At 39.5% G+C, this 16354-nt stretch overlaps 1 protein-coding gene across 2 annotated transcripts in view; it reads left to right on the forward strand.

The window, feature by feature from the left end:
• Nucleotides 1-16354, forward strand: part of SFR1 (SWI5 dependent homologous recombination repair protein 1) — a 57690-nt gene that overhangs the window by 31642 nt on the left and 9694 nt on the right. Inside the window, exons 1-5 of one of the 2 annotated variants that reach the window (XM_081268174.1) lie at nt 12516-12664; nt 12825-12990; nt 14048-14157; nt 14766-15137; nt 16168-16348. In XM_081268174.1, the coding sequence (XP_081124300.1) occupies nt 12900-12990; nt 14048-14157; nt 14766-15137; nt 16168-16348 (754 nt within the window). In that variant the 5' untranslated portion in view covers nt 12516-12664; nt 12825-12899. Of the gene's footprint in view, nt 1-12515; nt 12665-12824; nt 12991-14047; nt 14158-14765; nt 15138-16167; nt 16349-16354 lie in introns of those variants that run through there. The other variant, XM_081268175.1, reaches the window with a different exon arrangement.

Here is a 16354-nt window from a genome sequence, read left to right on the forward strand (position 1 = left end):
ATTGTTGAGCACATGCACACAATTCCTGCAGGATGTACACCTACAGGGGCACGGGCTGAATGACAGAGTGTATGTGCACTTGACCTTGGTAAGCAATGCCAGAACTCCCAGTGGTTGATCCCACTGTGAGACTTCCCGTTGCTCTAATTCACACTAACCCTTGTATCATTCTGGCAGGTGTGTGGTCGTATCTCATTGCAGTTTGAATTGAATTTCCATGATTCCTAATGAAGTTCCCTATCTTTTCATGCATTACTTAACATTTAGTTATCCTCTTTTCAAATTTCTTGACCATTTTAAACTTGGGATTATCTTTTTCTTAATTCATTTTCCTCTTGAGTTATACATATTATAAATACCTTCTCCTAGACTGTGGCACCCATTTTGACTTTGTGGTTTATTTTCCTCCCTTCCTCCCTCCCTCCCTCTGTCCCTTCTTCCCTTCCTTCCTTTCACAGTACTGGGGTTCGAACCTAGGGCCTTCTGCATGCTAAGCAGACTTTGCCATTGAGCTATACCCCAATCTATTTGTGGCATATTTAATAATATCATGGTGCAGTAGCTATAGTGAGAAGTAGGCGTTTTCAGGAAATTTTTCCAAGAAATTTTTGAATTCTCCTTGTTTAAAACTAAAGCTACCTTTCAAACTTTTCTTATAAATTTAGCTGTTTTGTGAGCATATCAGATTCACTTTGCAGCAATAAATGTAGGAATTAAGATGAACAATTAATAAAATATGAATTAAATGTATGATTATGATAGCTCCTTGAATGTGAAGCATAAAATTTGGCTCAAACTGATGTGTTCATCCAGACTCTTAGCAGGGTGAGACCACCTGGAAAAGCTGGATTTGGGTCCCCAAATTCATGCCATGTTCTTTGGGCCTTTCTGTTTGTGACTGAACAGTAAGATCCCCAAATTCCTTTCCTTCTACACCTCTGAGTAACCACGGATGATGCACAAGGAAGAACATGGAAATAGTGCTGAGCCATATGGTGAGATGAGGGCTACCCAAAGCTATGTGACAGCATAGGTGCCTGTCAACACCTAGACATGTTCTAGACTCTTACTTATCAGGAACAAGCAATAAACAAGTTACTCTAAGCCTCTGGGGATTTCTGAGAGGAAGATGAGTCAAGAGTTAATCACTTGTGTTTTCCAAAATCTGAGTAGCTCCCTAGTCACTAGCTATGAACAGCTTGATTCTCCACCTCCACTCCCACCCCCACCCCTGACCACCCTATTCTTTTTAGTTCTGGGGATTGAATCCAGGAATACTTTACAACTGAGCTTCCGTCCCCAGCCATTTTAAGAAAACTTAATTTCGAGATAGGGCCTTGCTAGATTGCTGAGGCTGGCTTTGAACTTGTGGTCCTCCCTTAGCCTCCTGAGTTGCTGGAATTACAGTCATGTGCCACCCAGTCCAGCTTAGTTTTTCCCTCTTGGTGACTGGCTGAGCCCAAGGCCAGAGCATGACATGCTTCCTCTGGATTTCCTATTTCTTATTCCCACGCTTTGGGACATCCTCATGTACTATTACTCCAGGAGGTGTGGATGTACTTCTTTATTCCTAGACTAGGCCACAAAAAATAGAAGTTCTGAAGGGTTAGAAGAGGGTTAGTCTCTTCATAAATATCGTAGTGAAGTCTTAAGTTTGTCTTAAAAATCAGATCTCCAAAGTGTCAAAAGGTTGATGGCAATAGCAGATCTGTACCTCTGCAGATGGTCAGGGATGGGGATGTCATGGTGCTCTTTGCAGAAAAATATGAAATAAAGTCATATTTAATTTTGCCAGATGAAGTAGGAGCAATCATGCTAGCAGGAAAATGATGAAACTACATGTTTATGGTCTTTAGGAGGAAAAAAAAAACTCTTATAAAACAAGTATTTGTTGGCCTGGGAGGTAGTTTGGTGGTAGAGCACTTGCCTAGCATGGACAAGGCCTTGGGTTTAATCCCCTGTACTGCAAAAAAAAAAAAAAAAAGTATCTGTTGAATAAACATTTGAAAATCTTAATATTTATTTGCTATTCATTCAGTTATCTGCTATTATCCACTAGCAGACAATTTTTCCCTTAAAAAGAGGGAAAAAATTCAAATTGAAAGCATTCCACTTATATTTTTCTATGAATTTGGAAAAGTTCCCTTTAATTTGATTTTACTATAAAGCACCTTGGAGCAGCTCCCAGGACACTGTTTTCTGATGGGAGCACAGTTTGAGGAAATCTGTCTTAATGAAAGAGATGAGAAAACTCAAGCAGCTCATTCTACTATGGCCTCTGTGCATCTGCCTCCATCTGTCTATCTTCTCCATCTGAAGGTATCCACTAGCACTGCCACCTTGAGTCCACCACCACTATGCTGAGTGTCACTATCTGCCAAGTTCCATGTCAATCGCTTTATCTGCAGCATTACAATCAATGAGTAGATATTATTACTCCATTTTATGTATGAGAAAACATTTAGTAAGATTATCATTAGCAGATTTTATAAGGGAAGAGTTGAGATTTAAATCCAGGCATGTGTGATTCCAATATTCATTCTTTTAACTGCTACCCTAAACAGTACTTCCTTCTTTATGACCCAACACGAGTGGAAAACCCCAAGCCATTGTATTTCATGTGTGTCAGTCAGTCCTGAGGTAGGTGTTTCAAAACTTCTCAATCACAAGTTTATTGCTATATTATCTAAGAAACATCTGTATTCTATAGTCAGGTTTATATAATTGTGGAATCTATTTTCAGAGTTAGTTTTATCAGTTGTAAAAAAAAAGTTGATTGAAAAGTAAGAGGAGTGAATTTATCAGGATTATTGTAAAGACAATAACATAGAACTCACATACCACTTTTTTTCCATGAAGCCCTCCTTGACTCAACCTTCTCTGAACTCTCTTGGCACTTTCCCTCTACCCTTAGCACTGTATCTCCACCCTGAACCCCTAAATCTGCTAAGCCTTCTGTTGGAGTGATGGGGAAACAGATCAAAGACACAGACCTGTTCTCAACTTGCTCACAGTGAAATATGTAATATGATACCTGCCGGGTGCGATGGGATAGGAAAGGCACCTAACTCTAGCTAGAAGACTTAGGGGAGGGAGAGAATAGAAGGAGAATGTGGGCCACTGGGGAGCAAGTGAGAGCAAGCAGATGTTTTGACCTTGGATCCTAGTCTTGAGGTAGGAGTAGGAATTAGCCATGGTGGCTGGGCTTGGGGTGGAAAGAAAGAGAGACAGACAGAAAAAGAGAACATGGGTGTACACATCTGTTTTCTAGGCAGAAAGAACTGGTAAGATGGTAAGGAGAGGAGCCTCACCATTCTGGAAACTCCAGTCCACAATGCCAAGCCGTGAGGCTGGTGTGTAGGGTGTGTGCAGGGATCGGTACAAGATGAGGCTGGAAAAGTATGATGAGTGAGTTGGTGAGAAGTTTGGATTGGCAGTAATGTGAAGAATTTAAGATCATTAAAAGTCATCCTGCATGGAGGTGTAGAATGGACGGGTGTGGGCAATGGGATGCACGGGAAGAGTAGTGTCCACTTCCAGGAGTCAGGAGTCCAGTCAGGAGATGATTTCTGCACACAGGCCAGACCTGAGCTGACGTTAAAGAGAAGTGAGAGGCAAGACATATTTAGGCAAATAAAATAGTTAAGTGAGGCCAATAAAACACAATCTGTTTTTTCAGAGAAATAAAATTTATTTACTTTCTGAGGTCATTCCCGAAAGGATTTGTATGTCTGCCTTTTTTCAATGTTATACTATTGGTATAGAGCACAGTTGGCAGAATTAATAAAATCAAGGTTTAAGTTGTATTTTTAAATTGACAAATAATAGTTGCTTATATTCATGGGGTACAAGGTAATGTTTTGATGCATATATACATTGTGGAATGATATTCAATATTCTTTGTTGCTGCCCCCCCATATACTTACTTCATGCTGCCTTATCCGACTTGTTCTCCTGAAGCTGAAATTATAGGTTGATTTCCATGAAACTTACTCACCTTTAATCTACTCCTGGCTGCACAGACCACAGATTTTGCTGCCTCTGATAAGAAGACAGGAAAATGAGTCTGTTAAAACCCATCCAATTGTGAAAAAAAGACACCTGTTCCAAAGATGGCCAGTGACATCATCCAGAAAGGAAGCTCATGTTTGAAGCTTGTAGAAGCTCATTTCTACTCTGGTGAGAGTAAACATCCTTGGTCCAATGACAGGACAATATGAAGCAATTGTAAGAAATAAGAAAACATTCAGCTGAAAGGTTTAGATTAGATTGGAGGAATACTTTTTGCCTTAGAGAAACAGTTCAATCCTGGTATCAGTTACATTGAAAATATTCTCCTTGGAGATTCTGTGTGTGTGTGTGTGTGTGTGTGTGAGAGAGAGAGAGAGAGAGAGAGAGGGAGAGAGAGAGAGAGAGAGAGAGAGAGAGACCTGCTTGGATCCAGGGTCTTGCACATGGTAGGCAAGCATTGAGCTGCATTCCCAGCCCTTTGTGTGTGGGTGTGTGCCCGTGCGCAAACGCTTAATGCTGAGTTGAACCCAGGGTCTCACACGTGCTACGCAAGAGCTCTAGCAATAAGACACATCCTCAATGCTTCCTCTCTCTCTCTCTCTCTCTCTCTCTCTATTTTGAGACAAGTTCTCACTGAGTTGCATAAGTTGGCCTTGAACTTTTGATCCTCCTGCCTCAGCCTCCCAGGTAGCTGGGAGCACCACTACTCCCAAAAAGAGATTTTTAAAAATTGTGATAATCTACACAAAATAAAATTTATCATTTTAACCATTCTAAAATATATAATTCTGTGACATTAAATACATTCGCATTGTTATGTAAACATCACCTATCCAGGATTTTATATCCTCTCAAACTGAAGCTCTGACCCCATTAAACAATATTCCCCTCATCCCTAAGCACCCAGTAATCACCATTCTATTTTCTGTTTCTATGAATTGCTTTACTCTAAGAATCTCAGGTAAAGTGGAATCATATAGTATTTATCTTTCTCTGTCTGCTTTATTTCACTTGGCCTAATGTTTTCAAAGTTTATCCATATTGTAGCATGTGTCAGAATTTCATTCCTTTGAAATATTGAGTATTATTCCATGGTATGTATGTAGATTTTGTTTATCCATTTATCTGCTGATGGACTTTGGTCACTTCCACCTTTCGATGATAGGGAATAAAACTGCTATGAACAAGGATATTCAAATATCTGTTTAATTCTGCTTTAATTCATTCAGACACATACTCAGAAGTGGAATATGGTCATTCTATGTTTAATTTTTTGAGAAACCACCGTATTGTTTTCCACAGTGGCTGTGTCATTTTAAATTCCCACCAGCAACACAGAAGTTAAAAAAAAGATACACCAGAATTTTGCCTGGAGGGTTTCCAGTTGCTTCTCCCCAAACTCAATCTATTCACCATGTCATCAAATTCATTAGACCTTTTGTTTGTGTTGGCCATATTAATTTTTTGTTATATATTTTTGTTTAAAGGCAGGTATAGTTAGTGCATAGACTTGACCAGTAATTCCGTTGATTAAATAATTAATCCATCCATTCTTGAATTCCTCCATTCAAAACATATATTGAGCACTTACTGCATGCATCAGATATTAAGATGATGTGTAGTGGGGCTGGGGATGTGGCTCAAGCGGTAGCGCGCTCGCCTGGCATGTGTGCGGCCCAGGTTCGATCCTCAGCACCACATACCAACAAAGATGTTGTGTCCGCCGAGAACTAAAAAATTAATATTAAAAATTCTCTCTCTCTCTCTCTCTCTCTCTCTCTCTCTCTCTCTCTCCCCCCCCCCTCTCTCACTCTCTCTTTAAAAAAAAAAAAAGATGATGTGTAGTTCCAGAAGATGACAGTACAAGCAGGCAGAATAGCTAGACGCATGCTTGGCAGTGGCAAGAAGTAAGATTTAGCCTGAAGTCCTGGGCTGGGAGGGTGGGCTCATATGATGTGGGAGGTCTAAGAGGAAAGAGAGGTCATTAAAGAAAAAATATCCTTTATGTACCAATTTTCCCCAGGGCTGACTCTGTTTGAATCTATGAGATAAATACTGGTGTCCAATTTGTAAACTCCTAAAAATGTGTTTAGTCTTCCATCCGCAGCACTTAGCACATCTTCCATAGTATTATCATAATGGCTATTTCTATAGGAAAATTTTCCTGTGACTTCATTTAACTCTCTAGTGGGAACTGGTAATTTCAGGTGTACCAAAATGAACCCAAACTGGAATTACAGAAAATCAGAGGTGGAAAAAGTACCCTTTCTATCCATTTCACAGAGGAGAAAACCAAGACCATAGAATTGCATCCAACCTGCCAAAGCCCAATAACTCAGTTATAAATGGCAGGGTCAATAAAGAACTCAGACCCACCCCCTTTACTGCTATCTCTGATACAGCCACATTTCCATCAGAATGAGCAAATTAGAGGGGAAAAAAAGAAAAAGAAAAAAGAAAAAAAAAAGATGTCAATGTCCATGAGTGGCATTATATTTAGGTGAAAATCCCCAAACGACTTCCTCACATTCCTCAATTTAAAGTGAATGGCAATGAAAATCAACAAAGATGAGGTTTAAAATTCAAAAGAAAAATCAGTAAGGTCTGTGGCTTTACAGTTTTACCCATTCAAAAATTCAACTACTATAAACATGGCCTCTCACATGGTATAATTAGGCTGAACCTGATTATCATCATATCCCACAGTTCTAATAAGAGAGTGCTCGTGTATCAGTCATACAGGCTTTCATCTTTATCAATCACAAAATCTTGTTCTTCCATAACCCTTTTCATTTATCAAAAGGCCTTAAGACCACGAAGCTTGTGTTTCTCATTTAGGAAGAAATCATTATTTTCTCAGAATTGAGCTCAAAGTCAATGTGCCCAGGATTTGTGGCGTTTAGTTTGCTGCTTGTATTTCAAAACTCAAGTTAAATCTGCAGAATAATTTGTAGAATGGAGTAAACAAGTCTAGTAATCAGTAATTTGTTATGAAAAAATAGTGTTTTAGAACATGAGTTGTTGGTCTGCTTAAGTGTAAGAAACATGAAGTAAAGACAGCTTGCCTCCAACCCCCACTCTTTCCCTCTCCTCCTCCAACTTCCCTACTCCTCTTCTACATAATTGTTGGCAGACAATATTTGAATATTTGAATACTTAGGAGGCCCAATTTCCGGTATGAACACAGTGATCCAGCGATGCTGTCTGGAGTCTCAGCTCCAGCAGTTACTGACTGGAAGCTGAGGGGTTTGTAAGGCTTGAGAGCTGCTAATTAGTATGCAAATGTTAATATCAACCTCCTAAGTACTCTCATTAGTCCACGTAATTCTTACTTGTAGTCTTTCATGCATGTAATAACATGCCATTTTTCACTCATCAAAGTCTAGTCAGATACTGACTCACCGTATCTACTGTTCAATATCCCTGAATTTGTTTTTCTGAAATGAATTTTCTTCCTTGAATTTGTTTTGGGGACTTAATCCTATTCTGAGGAAGGAAATATTCTGTCTGATGGTGGGGAATAGTAATACCGATTCTTTCAAACTGTTAAAAAAGAAAGCGTTGATAAGCAGACAAAGTGGTATTGATCATAAAATACCAATTTTTAATTGATTCATTCTGAAAACTAGTGACTGAAAATAAGTTGCTATCCCTATAGACAAGTAACTGGAAGGAGACAAAGTCATCGTGACAGCTCTTCAGATTCTGGGTGAAAGAGCTCTGAGTGAAAATAATATGAATTGATTAAACTGCTTTTTTTCTTTTCTTCTTTTTAGGAGAAGTGGAACATCTTGCCAAAGAGCCAAACTCATTCCTTTTGGGGCAGCTTAATTGCGCAAGCTTTATGCTAATTACTGTTGTAAAGATTTGGCAGCTTTACAAAAATTTTAAACTTGTATGTGCAAGTTCAAGAAATCTATTTCAATGGCTCAGAGTTAGGCTATGAAGGCGTTTCAGACAATGCCAACTGTAGTAATGCTTGCTTTTTTTTTTTTTTTTAAACCTGTGAGTAGCTTATAATTTACAGTTTCATAGGAATTTGCTTAACAAATGTGGACGTGGTTAGTTGTCTGCCTTCCAAAACCCAAACCTATATTTCTTCATATCCTAGGATGTTGTCTGTCAGATGACAAGTTTTTTCAGAAACCCGAGAAGGCCATCTTTGGGGTGGGTGTTGTCCCTGTACTTCATGAATTCTACTCACAGCAGGCCTTCAGCAATATAGAGGCTCCGTTTTCAATATCCAGAATTCATGAAAGGGCAAAGATTCACAAGTCATGACAGAGCAAAAAGAAGAGAGTAAACAACACAATAGAGATAGACTAAGTCTTTATTTCCATGTGCCAAGGAGGGTTGGGAGAGAATTATTTAAGTAATAACCCTTCTCTTTTTTGGGGGAGTGGGAGTACCAGGGATTATACTCAAGGGCACTCAACCACTGAGCCACATCCCCAGCCTTATTTTGTATTTTATTTAGAAGACAGGGTCTCACTGAGTTGCTTAGTGCCTCGCTTTTACTGAGGCTGGCTTTGAACTTGGGATTCTCCTGTCTCGGCCTCCCAAGCTGCTGGGATTACAGGTATAAGTAACCCTTCTTGATTTAAAAGAAAAAAAATTTTTAAACAAGATTGAAAGTGGCTTAAAGAAAGGACAGTTTAACTCAGAGTTAGGTACTTACATCAAGTTAAAAAAAAACTGAGATGATGAACCCACATCATCTTGATAGGTGGTAGGCTAATACTAGACTGGCACATAAGGAGAAATTTGGGGAGGAAGGAAAATTCGGAAGAATTTCAGTTAGAGGCTTATTTTGTTGAAGGAAAAGTATCATCAGTCTTAATCTTGTGCTGACAAAGTTTAAATAGTTGGGTAAAGTCTTGCAGCACCATATCAGAATACAGGGAGTTGTATTCTATACTTCTTTTCCAACATTATATAATGTTGGTAGAAATGATGGTAGAGATGTAAGACATTTTACGTTGCCTTTGGAAGTGGCAAACTATGTTTTCTCCTGATTGGTGGGATGGTGGGAAAGGGATTAAAATCAATCTAGCTCTCAGAGCTGAATCAGACCAGAAAATTTCTTGTTAGGCTAAAGTAACACATTTGCTGTACCATTATACTTATAGAAATTTGCCAAGAAGTTTTCCAAGACTGGAAATGAAATTACCAATAGTATCCTAAAACATGGTAGAATGCTCTCTTAACTCCTTATTTTCCTGGCATTATAAGAAAATCTTGCTTCTCCATCTTAAAAAACAAACAAACAAACAATAACAACAACAACAACAAAAAAAAAACCCACTAAGAAAAAACCTTTTGTACCCTCAGGACTGAAACAGTAATGAGAGACAGAGTAGACTACTGAGTTGGTGTGTTTACTGGCACTTCAGACAGATTTCAATGCTGTGAAATTATCATGGGGGTTGTTATCAAACTTCAAGGTGGTTAAAGATGATTACAAGACAAGTTCTGTTGCTGAAGGATTTGCTGACATCTAATGCCTTTCTTTCTTCAAATGAATGCAAGGATGACATTTCTGAGTTAATAAAGGATCTGAGAAGGATGTGGCCCTGAGCAATACTTTTATACTCATTAGCTTTTTTCTATGTGCCTATGCCACTATCCCCCCACCTAGGCACCCACACAGCCTACCTCCTCTCTCATCATTATTAATCTAACCTGAATGACTCTATTCTTCTCCAAGTGAACACACCCAGTAACAGCAGTGAATCATAGACACTTTTGCTTCTCTAGTCTCTAATGGACTTGACAAAAAGCCAGATCTGGTAGAATAAAAAGAATAGGAACTTAAGTGAGGCGAGCTCTTTAGGTTTTTGTTCTTTATGTTATCCTGAATATTAGTTATTAGATAAATGTTCTAAATGCCTGATCATGGAAAGATTTTTATCACACTAACAATATTGAGCCTCCCCCCATGTCCGTGTTCTAAGTAACCACTCTATTCAGTAAGGCAATATCTGAGGCTTGCCTAAGAACTAAATCTAGAGCTCCTTCATTTTGGGATTGCTTCAATCCCAAGTTAAGCAAGACTCCTTTCTCGCTTAACCTGGCAAAAAAATTAATCAGTTAGCTCACAAAGATCACCATTTGGTAACTAAGTCTTCAATAGTCTCTACAAGTGAGGCAATTACACTTTTGGAATCCCAGAAGAGATTTTTAGGTAACAGAGGAAGAAATTATTTGTTAATTATTCTCAAAGAGACATCTATGAAATGACAGACCACTAAAACACCTCTGTTCCATGCATAGGTCTGTAAGTACATTTGGAATTCACAGGAAGAGAAAACTACAGAAGACTTTTTGAAGATGATTTTCAAGAAAAAAAATGTCATAACAAATATTAAAAGTCAGTTAAGGGGGACTGGGTTGTGGCTCTGTGGTACAGCACTTGCCTAGTTAAGTGTGAGGCACGGGGTTCTATCCTCAGCACCACATAAAAATAAATAAGTATAGGTATTGTATCCATCTACAACTAAAAAAAAAAATTTAAAAAAAAGTCAGTTAAGGAAATTTAGCAGATTTTCTTCTGTAACTAATCTGAGTTCAGTTTCTTTAATTCGTCCTCACAGACATTATAAATCAACTTAATCATATGAATTTTGCACAATTCCTCACTCAAATGGATTTTAAAAAATAAAATAGTCTTAAAAATTGATAGTCTTAAAAAATTCCTACAGATCCTAGTTATGTCTACAAGACACCTTTTTTTTGTCAATATAAGAAGTCTGTGGAATAGATTTATATCATCCTGAGATTATTAAGATTTAAAAACTAATGCTAAACCTGAGAAATTAAAAAAAAAAGAATTCTACTGAAATGAAAACTTAAATTGTGGACAAAAAGTACACTTGTGTGTGTTTGTGTGTATGCTTGAGGGGGAGGAGAGACAGAGAAGACTATTCACTATTGTTTTCTTGTCATTAAAAAAGAATAATAAAATAAACTCATAAAGATTTTTAGGTCTATGTCATCATCGCACCAACAGTAATCATAGACAAGAATGGAAGAAGCATTTTACCACTCCCTGGTGAATAACAAAAGGGCCAACAGTAGCCTAGGGTATTGAAGAAATTTTAAAACATGCAGAAAGTCTGACTTAGGTTGCTATTAATCACAATTAATAATCTTTTAATTCTAGTGCTTAAATTGTTCTCTATGGCAGGGTATGGAGTCTTTGCTTTCTCGCTCAATTGGGCAGTGTTCTTTCCTACTTGAAAAGTTCCATTTGAAACATACAACATCCTGTATCAGATATACCAAACTCTTCACAGTCAAATAGATTTCCGGTCACTAAAGTCACAGAGACGTTGGTTAGGCTTTATCTAAAGGTACATGAAAACTACAGGGGCTAAAATCCATTTATTTTACACTAAGTTGAGAGTGGAAAATGGATTTCCAATTTTGTATGTAACAAGAGTAATACAAATTCAGTAAAGGGGAGTTCATTTTTTTTTCCTAACAACATGTACAAGTCAGAGATGGGCGTCAACAAATGCACATTTCTGAATTCAGATTTTTCTGAGTACTCATTCTGAAGCTTTGAAACTCGGGCCAAACAATCTTGTTTTAATATACCAATTCATATAAAAAACAAGTCAGAACATTTGCAAGGCAAGATGTTGTTTTTCTTTATGTAGCCAGCAAAAACACAGCTCTAGGTTGTAACTATAGAAGGATTTGGGAGCAGCTGATTTTAAGGACTCATAAAAACAACTCACCCTTATGCCCCTAGGTGTAAAGAATACGCGGAGTCTGCATTGTGCTTCTATTATCAGGACAAATCATTCTGCTTTATTCAATGAGATGAAAGCATGCCAGGGAATAAGGAAAAAAATGTACATATTGAGATTTGTGGGGAACGTGGCTTCACACTAGTTAGCCAAATCCGAGATTTAGAATCAATCACAGCACCTTTTTTTTTCTTTTTTAGCGCCCTCCGCCCCCGCCCCGGCCGTGGGTTTTTTTTTTTTTTTTTTTTTGGCGGGGGAAAGAGAAGAGAAAGAGTGAAAGTTTGCGTGATCCATTTCTTTAAATCAGGGACCGGTGAATAAACTTGACTGTTAGTGGCCTCTCATGAATTCCCTTTGCCCAGGGGGAAATAACGGTTACTACATAACAAAGGAGACAAAATGAGGAGCCGCGGCTTGGACCTACACAGTCCAATGCCGACATTTACGCTCCAAATCAGTGCATTGTTTTCTTCGGGTCCTGTATTTACACCTGACCACTCAGGACTCCAGTTACTTCCTTCTGGCTGCTTCTAAGCCATTATTATCAGACCTTAGTAGAATATAAAGACTCAAAATGGCCACTCGTTAAGACTGAAAACACTGGCTCCTTCAAATTCCCAACTTCCCCACGACTCAGAAGCTACATAGCGGCCTTTCCCTCCGCCCAGCTCTCCACCCAAGTTCGCTCTCTTTGCAGTTGCGTGGCAACAGCACGTCGCAACACCGGAAACTGCGTTTTCCAGCCAAGAGCGCAGCCAACCAGGGCTCAGCAAGGGCCGTGCGCACCCCTAGCGTCCTCCTTCTGGACCCACCCAATCGTCCTCAGCGCTCATTCTCCTTCCGGTACTGCGCCACGGCAAGTTCCGTTGTCTTCATTTTAGCTCGCATTTGGCTAACTGGTAGGAAGCCACGTTCTAAGGGGTCTGAGTTTTGAGGTGGAGGCAGTGGAAAGCGCAGTGAGGCGACTGCTGAGTTTTGGGCAGCAAAATAAAGCTAGGAACTATCTCAGCAGAACGTGTGGGGACTCGGGGGGTTTCTTGTACGTTTGATTCTCCACAGGTTGGAACCCATCGCTGCTCTTTGGCGGTCTCTGCCCTTTGGAGCGTTTGTGAGCTGTACAATTCGGGTCCCGCCATGTCTGAGGAAAGCAAGTGCTGTGGTGAGCGCGCAGACAAGCCCGAAATCCACCGGGAGGACGGTGCTGGGGACACAAACAAGGATGCAGGTAGGGAAGGCGGTTGACGGGGAAAAAAGGCCAGCGGAGCCGCGAGAGGGAGCGCGCCCTGCTCAGGGTAGGCCAGACGCCCCGCCCCGCCCCGCCCCAGATGCCACGCGAAGCTCGTGCCCGCACGGCGGTCACCGCCCTGTAGCGCTGGGCGGGGCATAGCCGCGCGCGCCCGTCAACCCTGCCTATCACACATCTTGGCGCCTCCCGTGTGGCCGCATCTCGCCCCCTGGTGGAGGTTCGCGCCCTCGCACGCGAATACTTGGTCCCTCCGTTTCTCGCGCGGCCACGCCCCGGGGCAGGGTTGGTTGCCGGCGCTGCTGCGCGCGCATGCGGGGGCGGGGGATGGCTGATGAGGTGGCGGGCTCCGGGGCTGGGGGGCCCCAGGGAGCTGGGCTTCGGGAGTGTGCTGTGGAGTCGTGGGGTACCGCCTTTCCTTCGACGGGGGCTCGTGTCTGGAGGGGTAGTGGGCTTTCTGCAGGCGGGGGAAGGCGGGGAGGACCCCCCCTCTGTTTCACCCTGCTAAAGTTGATTCCTTTGTTGGAGGAGACGACGTCGTCTCCTTTTCAGAGTTTTTTGGTGCTTAAAAGTGGCGCGGACAGACCTCCGTTTGTTGGGCCTGTATTTCTTAGGCCCCTGGCCTAGAGGGTTAACTGGTTCTCATCATGCAACTGGCGGGGTTCAGGATGCTTGATGGGCCTGCCGATGTTTTTCAAGTCATGATTTTTGGCTGTATCTCATTCAATTATGAAGCGATCTTAATGAAATTAAGGAATTCCTGACTGGATAGTTGTTAACTCTCCCGTTTTCTTCTCCGTAATGTTGATATTTTGAGAGAGGAAAACAAGGTCTCTGAAATATATGCAAAAAAAAGCCCCAAAACAGTTTCTGTGTGGGAAACTGCAAAAGGAGCAAGATTGAATTACAACTCTATGTAGTTAGAAGTTGCTAGTTTATTTATGGGTGTTTGTACACTATGAAAAAAGGCTGTGATAAAAGATGAGAACTGTAACGATATGGTTAATCTGATTCTCATTTTATAATTTTTCTTTTTTAGAAGAGAGTAAAGATCTCATTTCCACAATGCAAAGTTCACCAGATAAAACTAGGACTCCACAAGACTCTGTGGATCCACCATCTCCTGATGCGGATAGTTCACAAAAAGAAGTATGACGGTCTTGGTTCTTTCAATGGATTGGTTCTGGTGTTGTGGCAGTAATTGTTTTAAGTCTACTGAAGAGTGGTAATTAACATGATGGTTAACAGATTTTCATTCTGAATCCATTTCACTTAGTTTAAGGTCAGGTTATTAGGATCCAAATCAAGGAAGTTTGAATCTGTACAATATTACCTTTATGAAAGTCTTTGGTGCAGTAGGTCTTTTCCTCAGTAATTCCAAAACGTCAGGAATAGTGTCAGGCCCATGCTAGGTTTTTAAAATATTTTTTTTGTAGTATTGGAGTTTGAACGCAGGGCTTTGCACATGCTGGGCACGCACTCTACCACTGAGCTGCAACTCCAGCTAATACTGGGATAAATGTCTCAACACTGTTTTAGAAAGGTGTTGATCTTGCTAAGGTAAAAGAAAATGAAACTAATGGAGTGTCTGAAAATTAGACATTTTGTCATGCTTGCTTTGATGCATGGAGACAGAAAAACCAGCTAGTGGTACCTACCATAGAAATGTAAGATTGTTACTTCTAGTTGCCTTATTTTCTTTGGATGTGTTTCTCTTGATGAATGTTTTTATTTTTAATGTCTTGTTCCCTTTTCAGCCTACAAGTGCAACACTTAAAGACAAAGTAAAGAAGACAAGAATTTCATCTAATTCATGCAGTGTGATAAAGCGTCTTAAAGTAGAGAAGAAAGAAAATGATCAGAATTTTTCAGAGAAACCAGCATCTTCAACAGTAGAAAACAGCTTGGAATCTCAAAGTTCTAAACACAAAGGCAGTGAATCTGAAGAAAATGCACAATTGAAAAATACAGTCAAGAATGTCAGTGCATGTAAATCTGAGACCGTTGATTCTGTGATTGAGAAACCTAAACAAGGATTAAATGAAGAAAAAGCACTATTGGTGAAGCAGGTTCGTGACAAAGAAGAGCTGCTTCGGAGGCTTAAACTAGTCAAAATGTATAGATCAAAGGTGAGAATTTAAGAACCATTGCATAATCATAAGTTTTTGCATAAATTGTGTAAAAGTAATTTAAAAAATAGGAAGCAAATTTATTTTAGTGTAATAAATAACAGAAAAATGTCATCAGTTTAGGGTTGAGTAAGAGAGACCTGTAAATACCAATGAAACTTTTAAAGAAAATGTCCCAGTTTTCATTTGATAACGCAGTAGGAGATTTTCTCTAGTTTACAACCCACAGCAATATTAGATGTATCAAATGTTAGATGAAAGTATAAAGGGAACAGAAGTGACTACTGACAATGAATAAAATCAAAAGTGGTCACAGTATAATAAAAAATATTTTTAGTAATGTTACTGTGTTTCTTCCAAGGAATTAAAATGTCTTAGGCAGTTTGTCTGAAAACAACAAAAAATATATATTAGATTTTAGGTTTTAACTCAGATAGGTTGAATTGTATAGAACCCTGGTTCTTAGAAGGAAGAAGCCTCTATTACTTGGATAATTTCTGAATATATAATAATTCATATTTCCTCAACAATGTGGAATAAATGATGGAATAACATATCATTTTCTCTTTTTGAAGTTTTAGGAGTTTCCTAAACATGGCTTATTTATGAAATATCAAATTGAAAAAACTTTATACATTGTCGTTTTTTGAACTTTTGGGCTCTCAGCAAAATTGGGTGGAAGGTACAGCATCATAAGGACATAGTTTAAAAGTATAACTACTATAAAAAGTGGACTATTTTTAAGTGTGTTATTGTTTCTCTATATAGTTTAATGATCTGGTTTTTCCCAGAGGGTAAGGTTGGCCCAGATCCTGAATAGCTGTAGAACTCAAGGGAGTGACACTATAACCATTGTGCTTACAACCATTCTACCATTTGCTAGGTAAATGTCTTATTCATCCCCAGGATGATGATTGCCTTTAACTTAGATGTACATTACATTTAACAGCTTTGATTAAGTAAGTTAAAATAGCATGATCGTCTGATTATTGACTTAACATTCATTGATTTGTTTTGTTTTCTGTTTCAGAATAACCTGTCTCAGTTAGAGATATTAATATCAAAGTGGAGAAACTGTAGCCAGTTGTTGCTTTATGAGCTGCAGTCACTCATGTCGGAAGAGAAGAAAATAACCCTTACTCAATTGATAGACCTCTATGGGTTGGATGATACACTGCTGCATTTTAATAGAAGTGAAGAAGAATTTGCAGGTGTTT

The sequence above is a fragment of the Spermophilus citellus genome (assembly GCF_964194105.1).
Source record: "Spermophilus citellus genome assembly, chromosome: 15".
Classification (NCBI taxonomy): domain Eukaryota; kingdom Metazoa; phylum Chordata; class Mammalia; order Rodentia; family Sciuridae; genus Spermophilus; species Spermophilus citellus.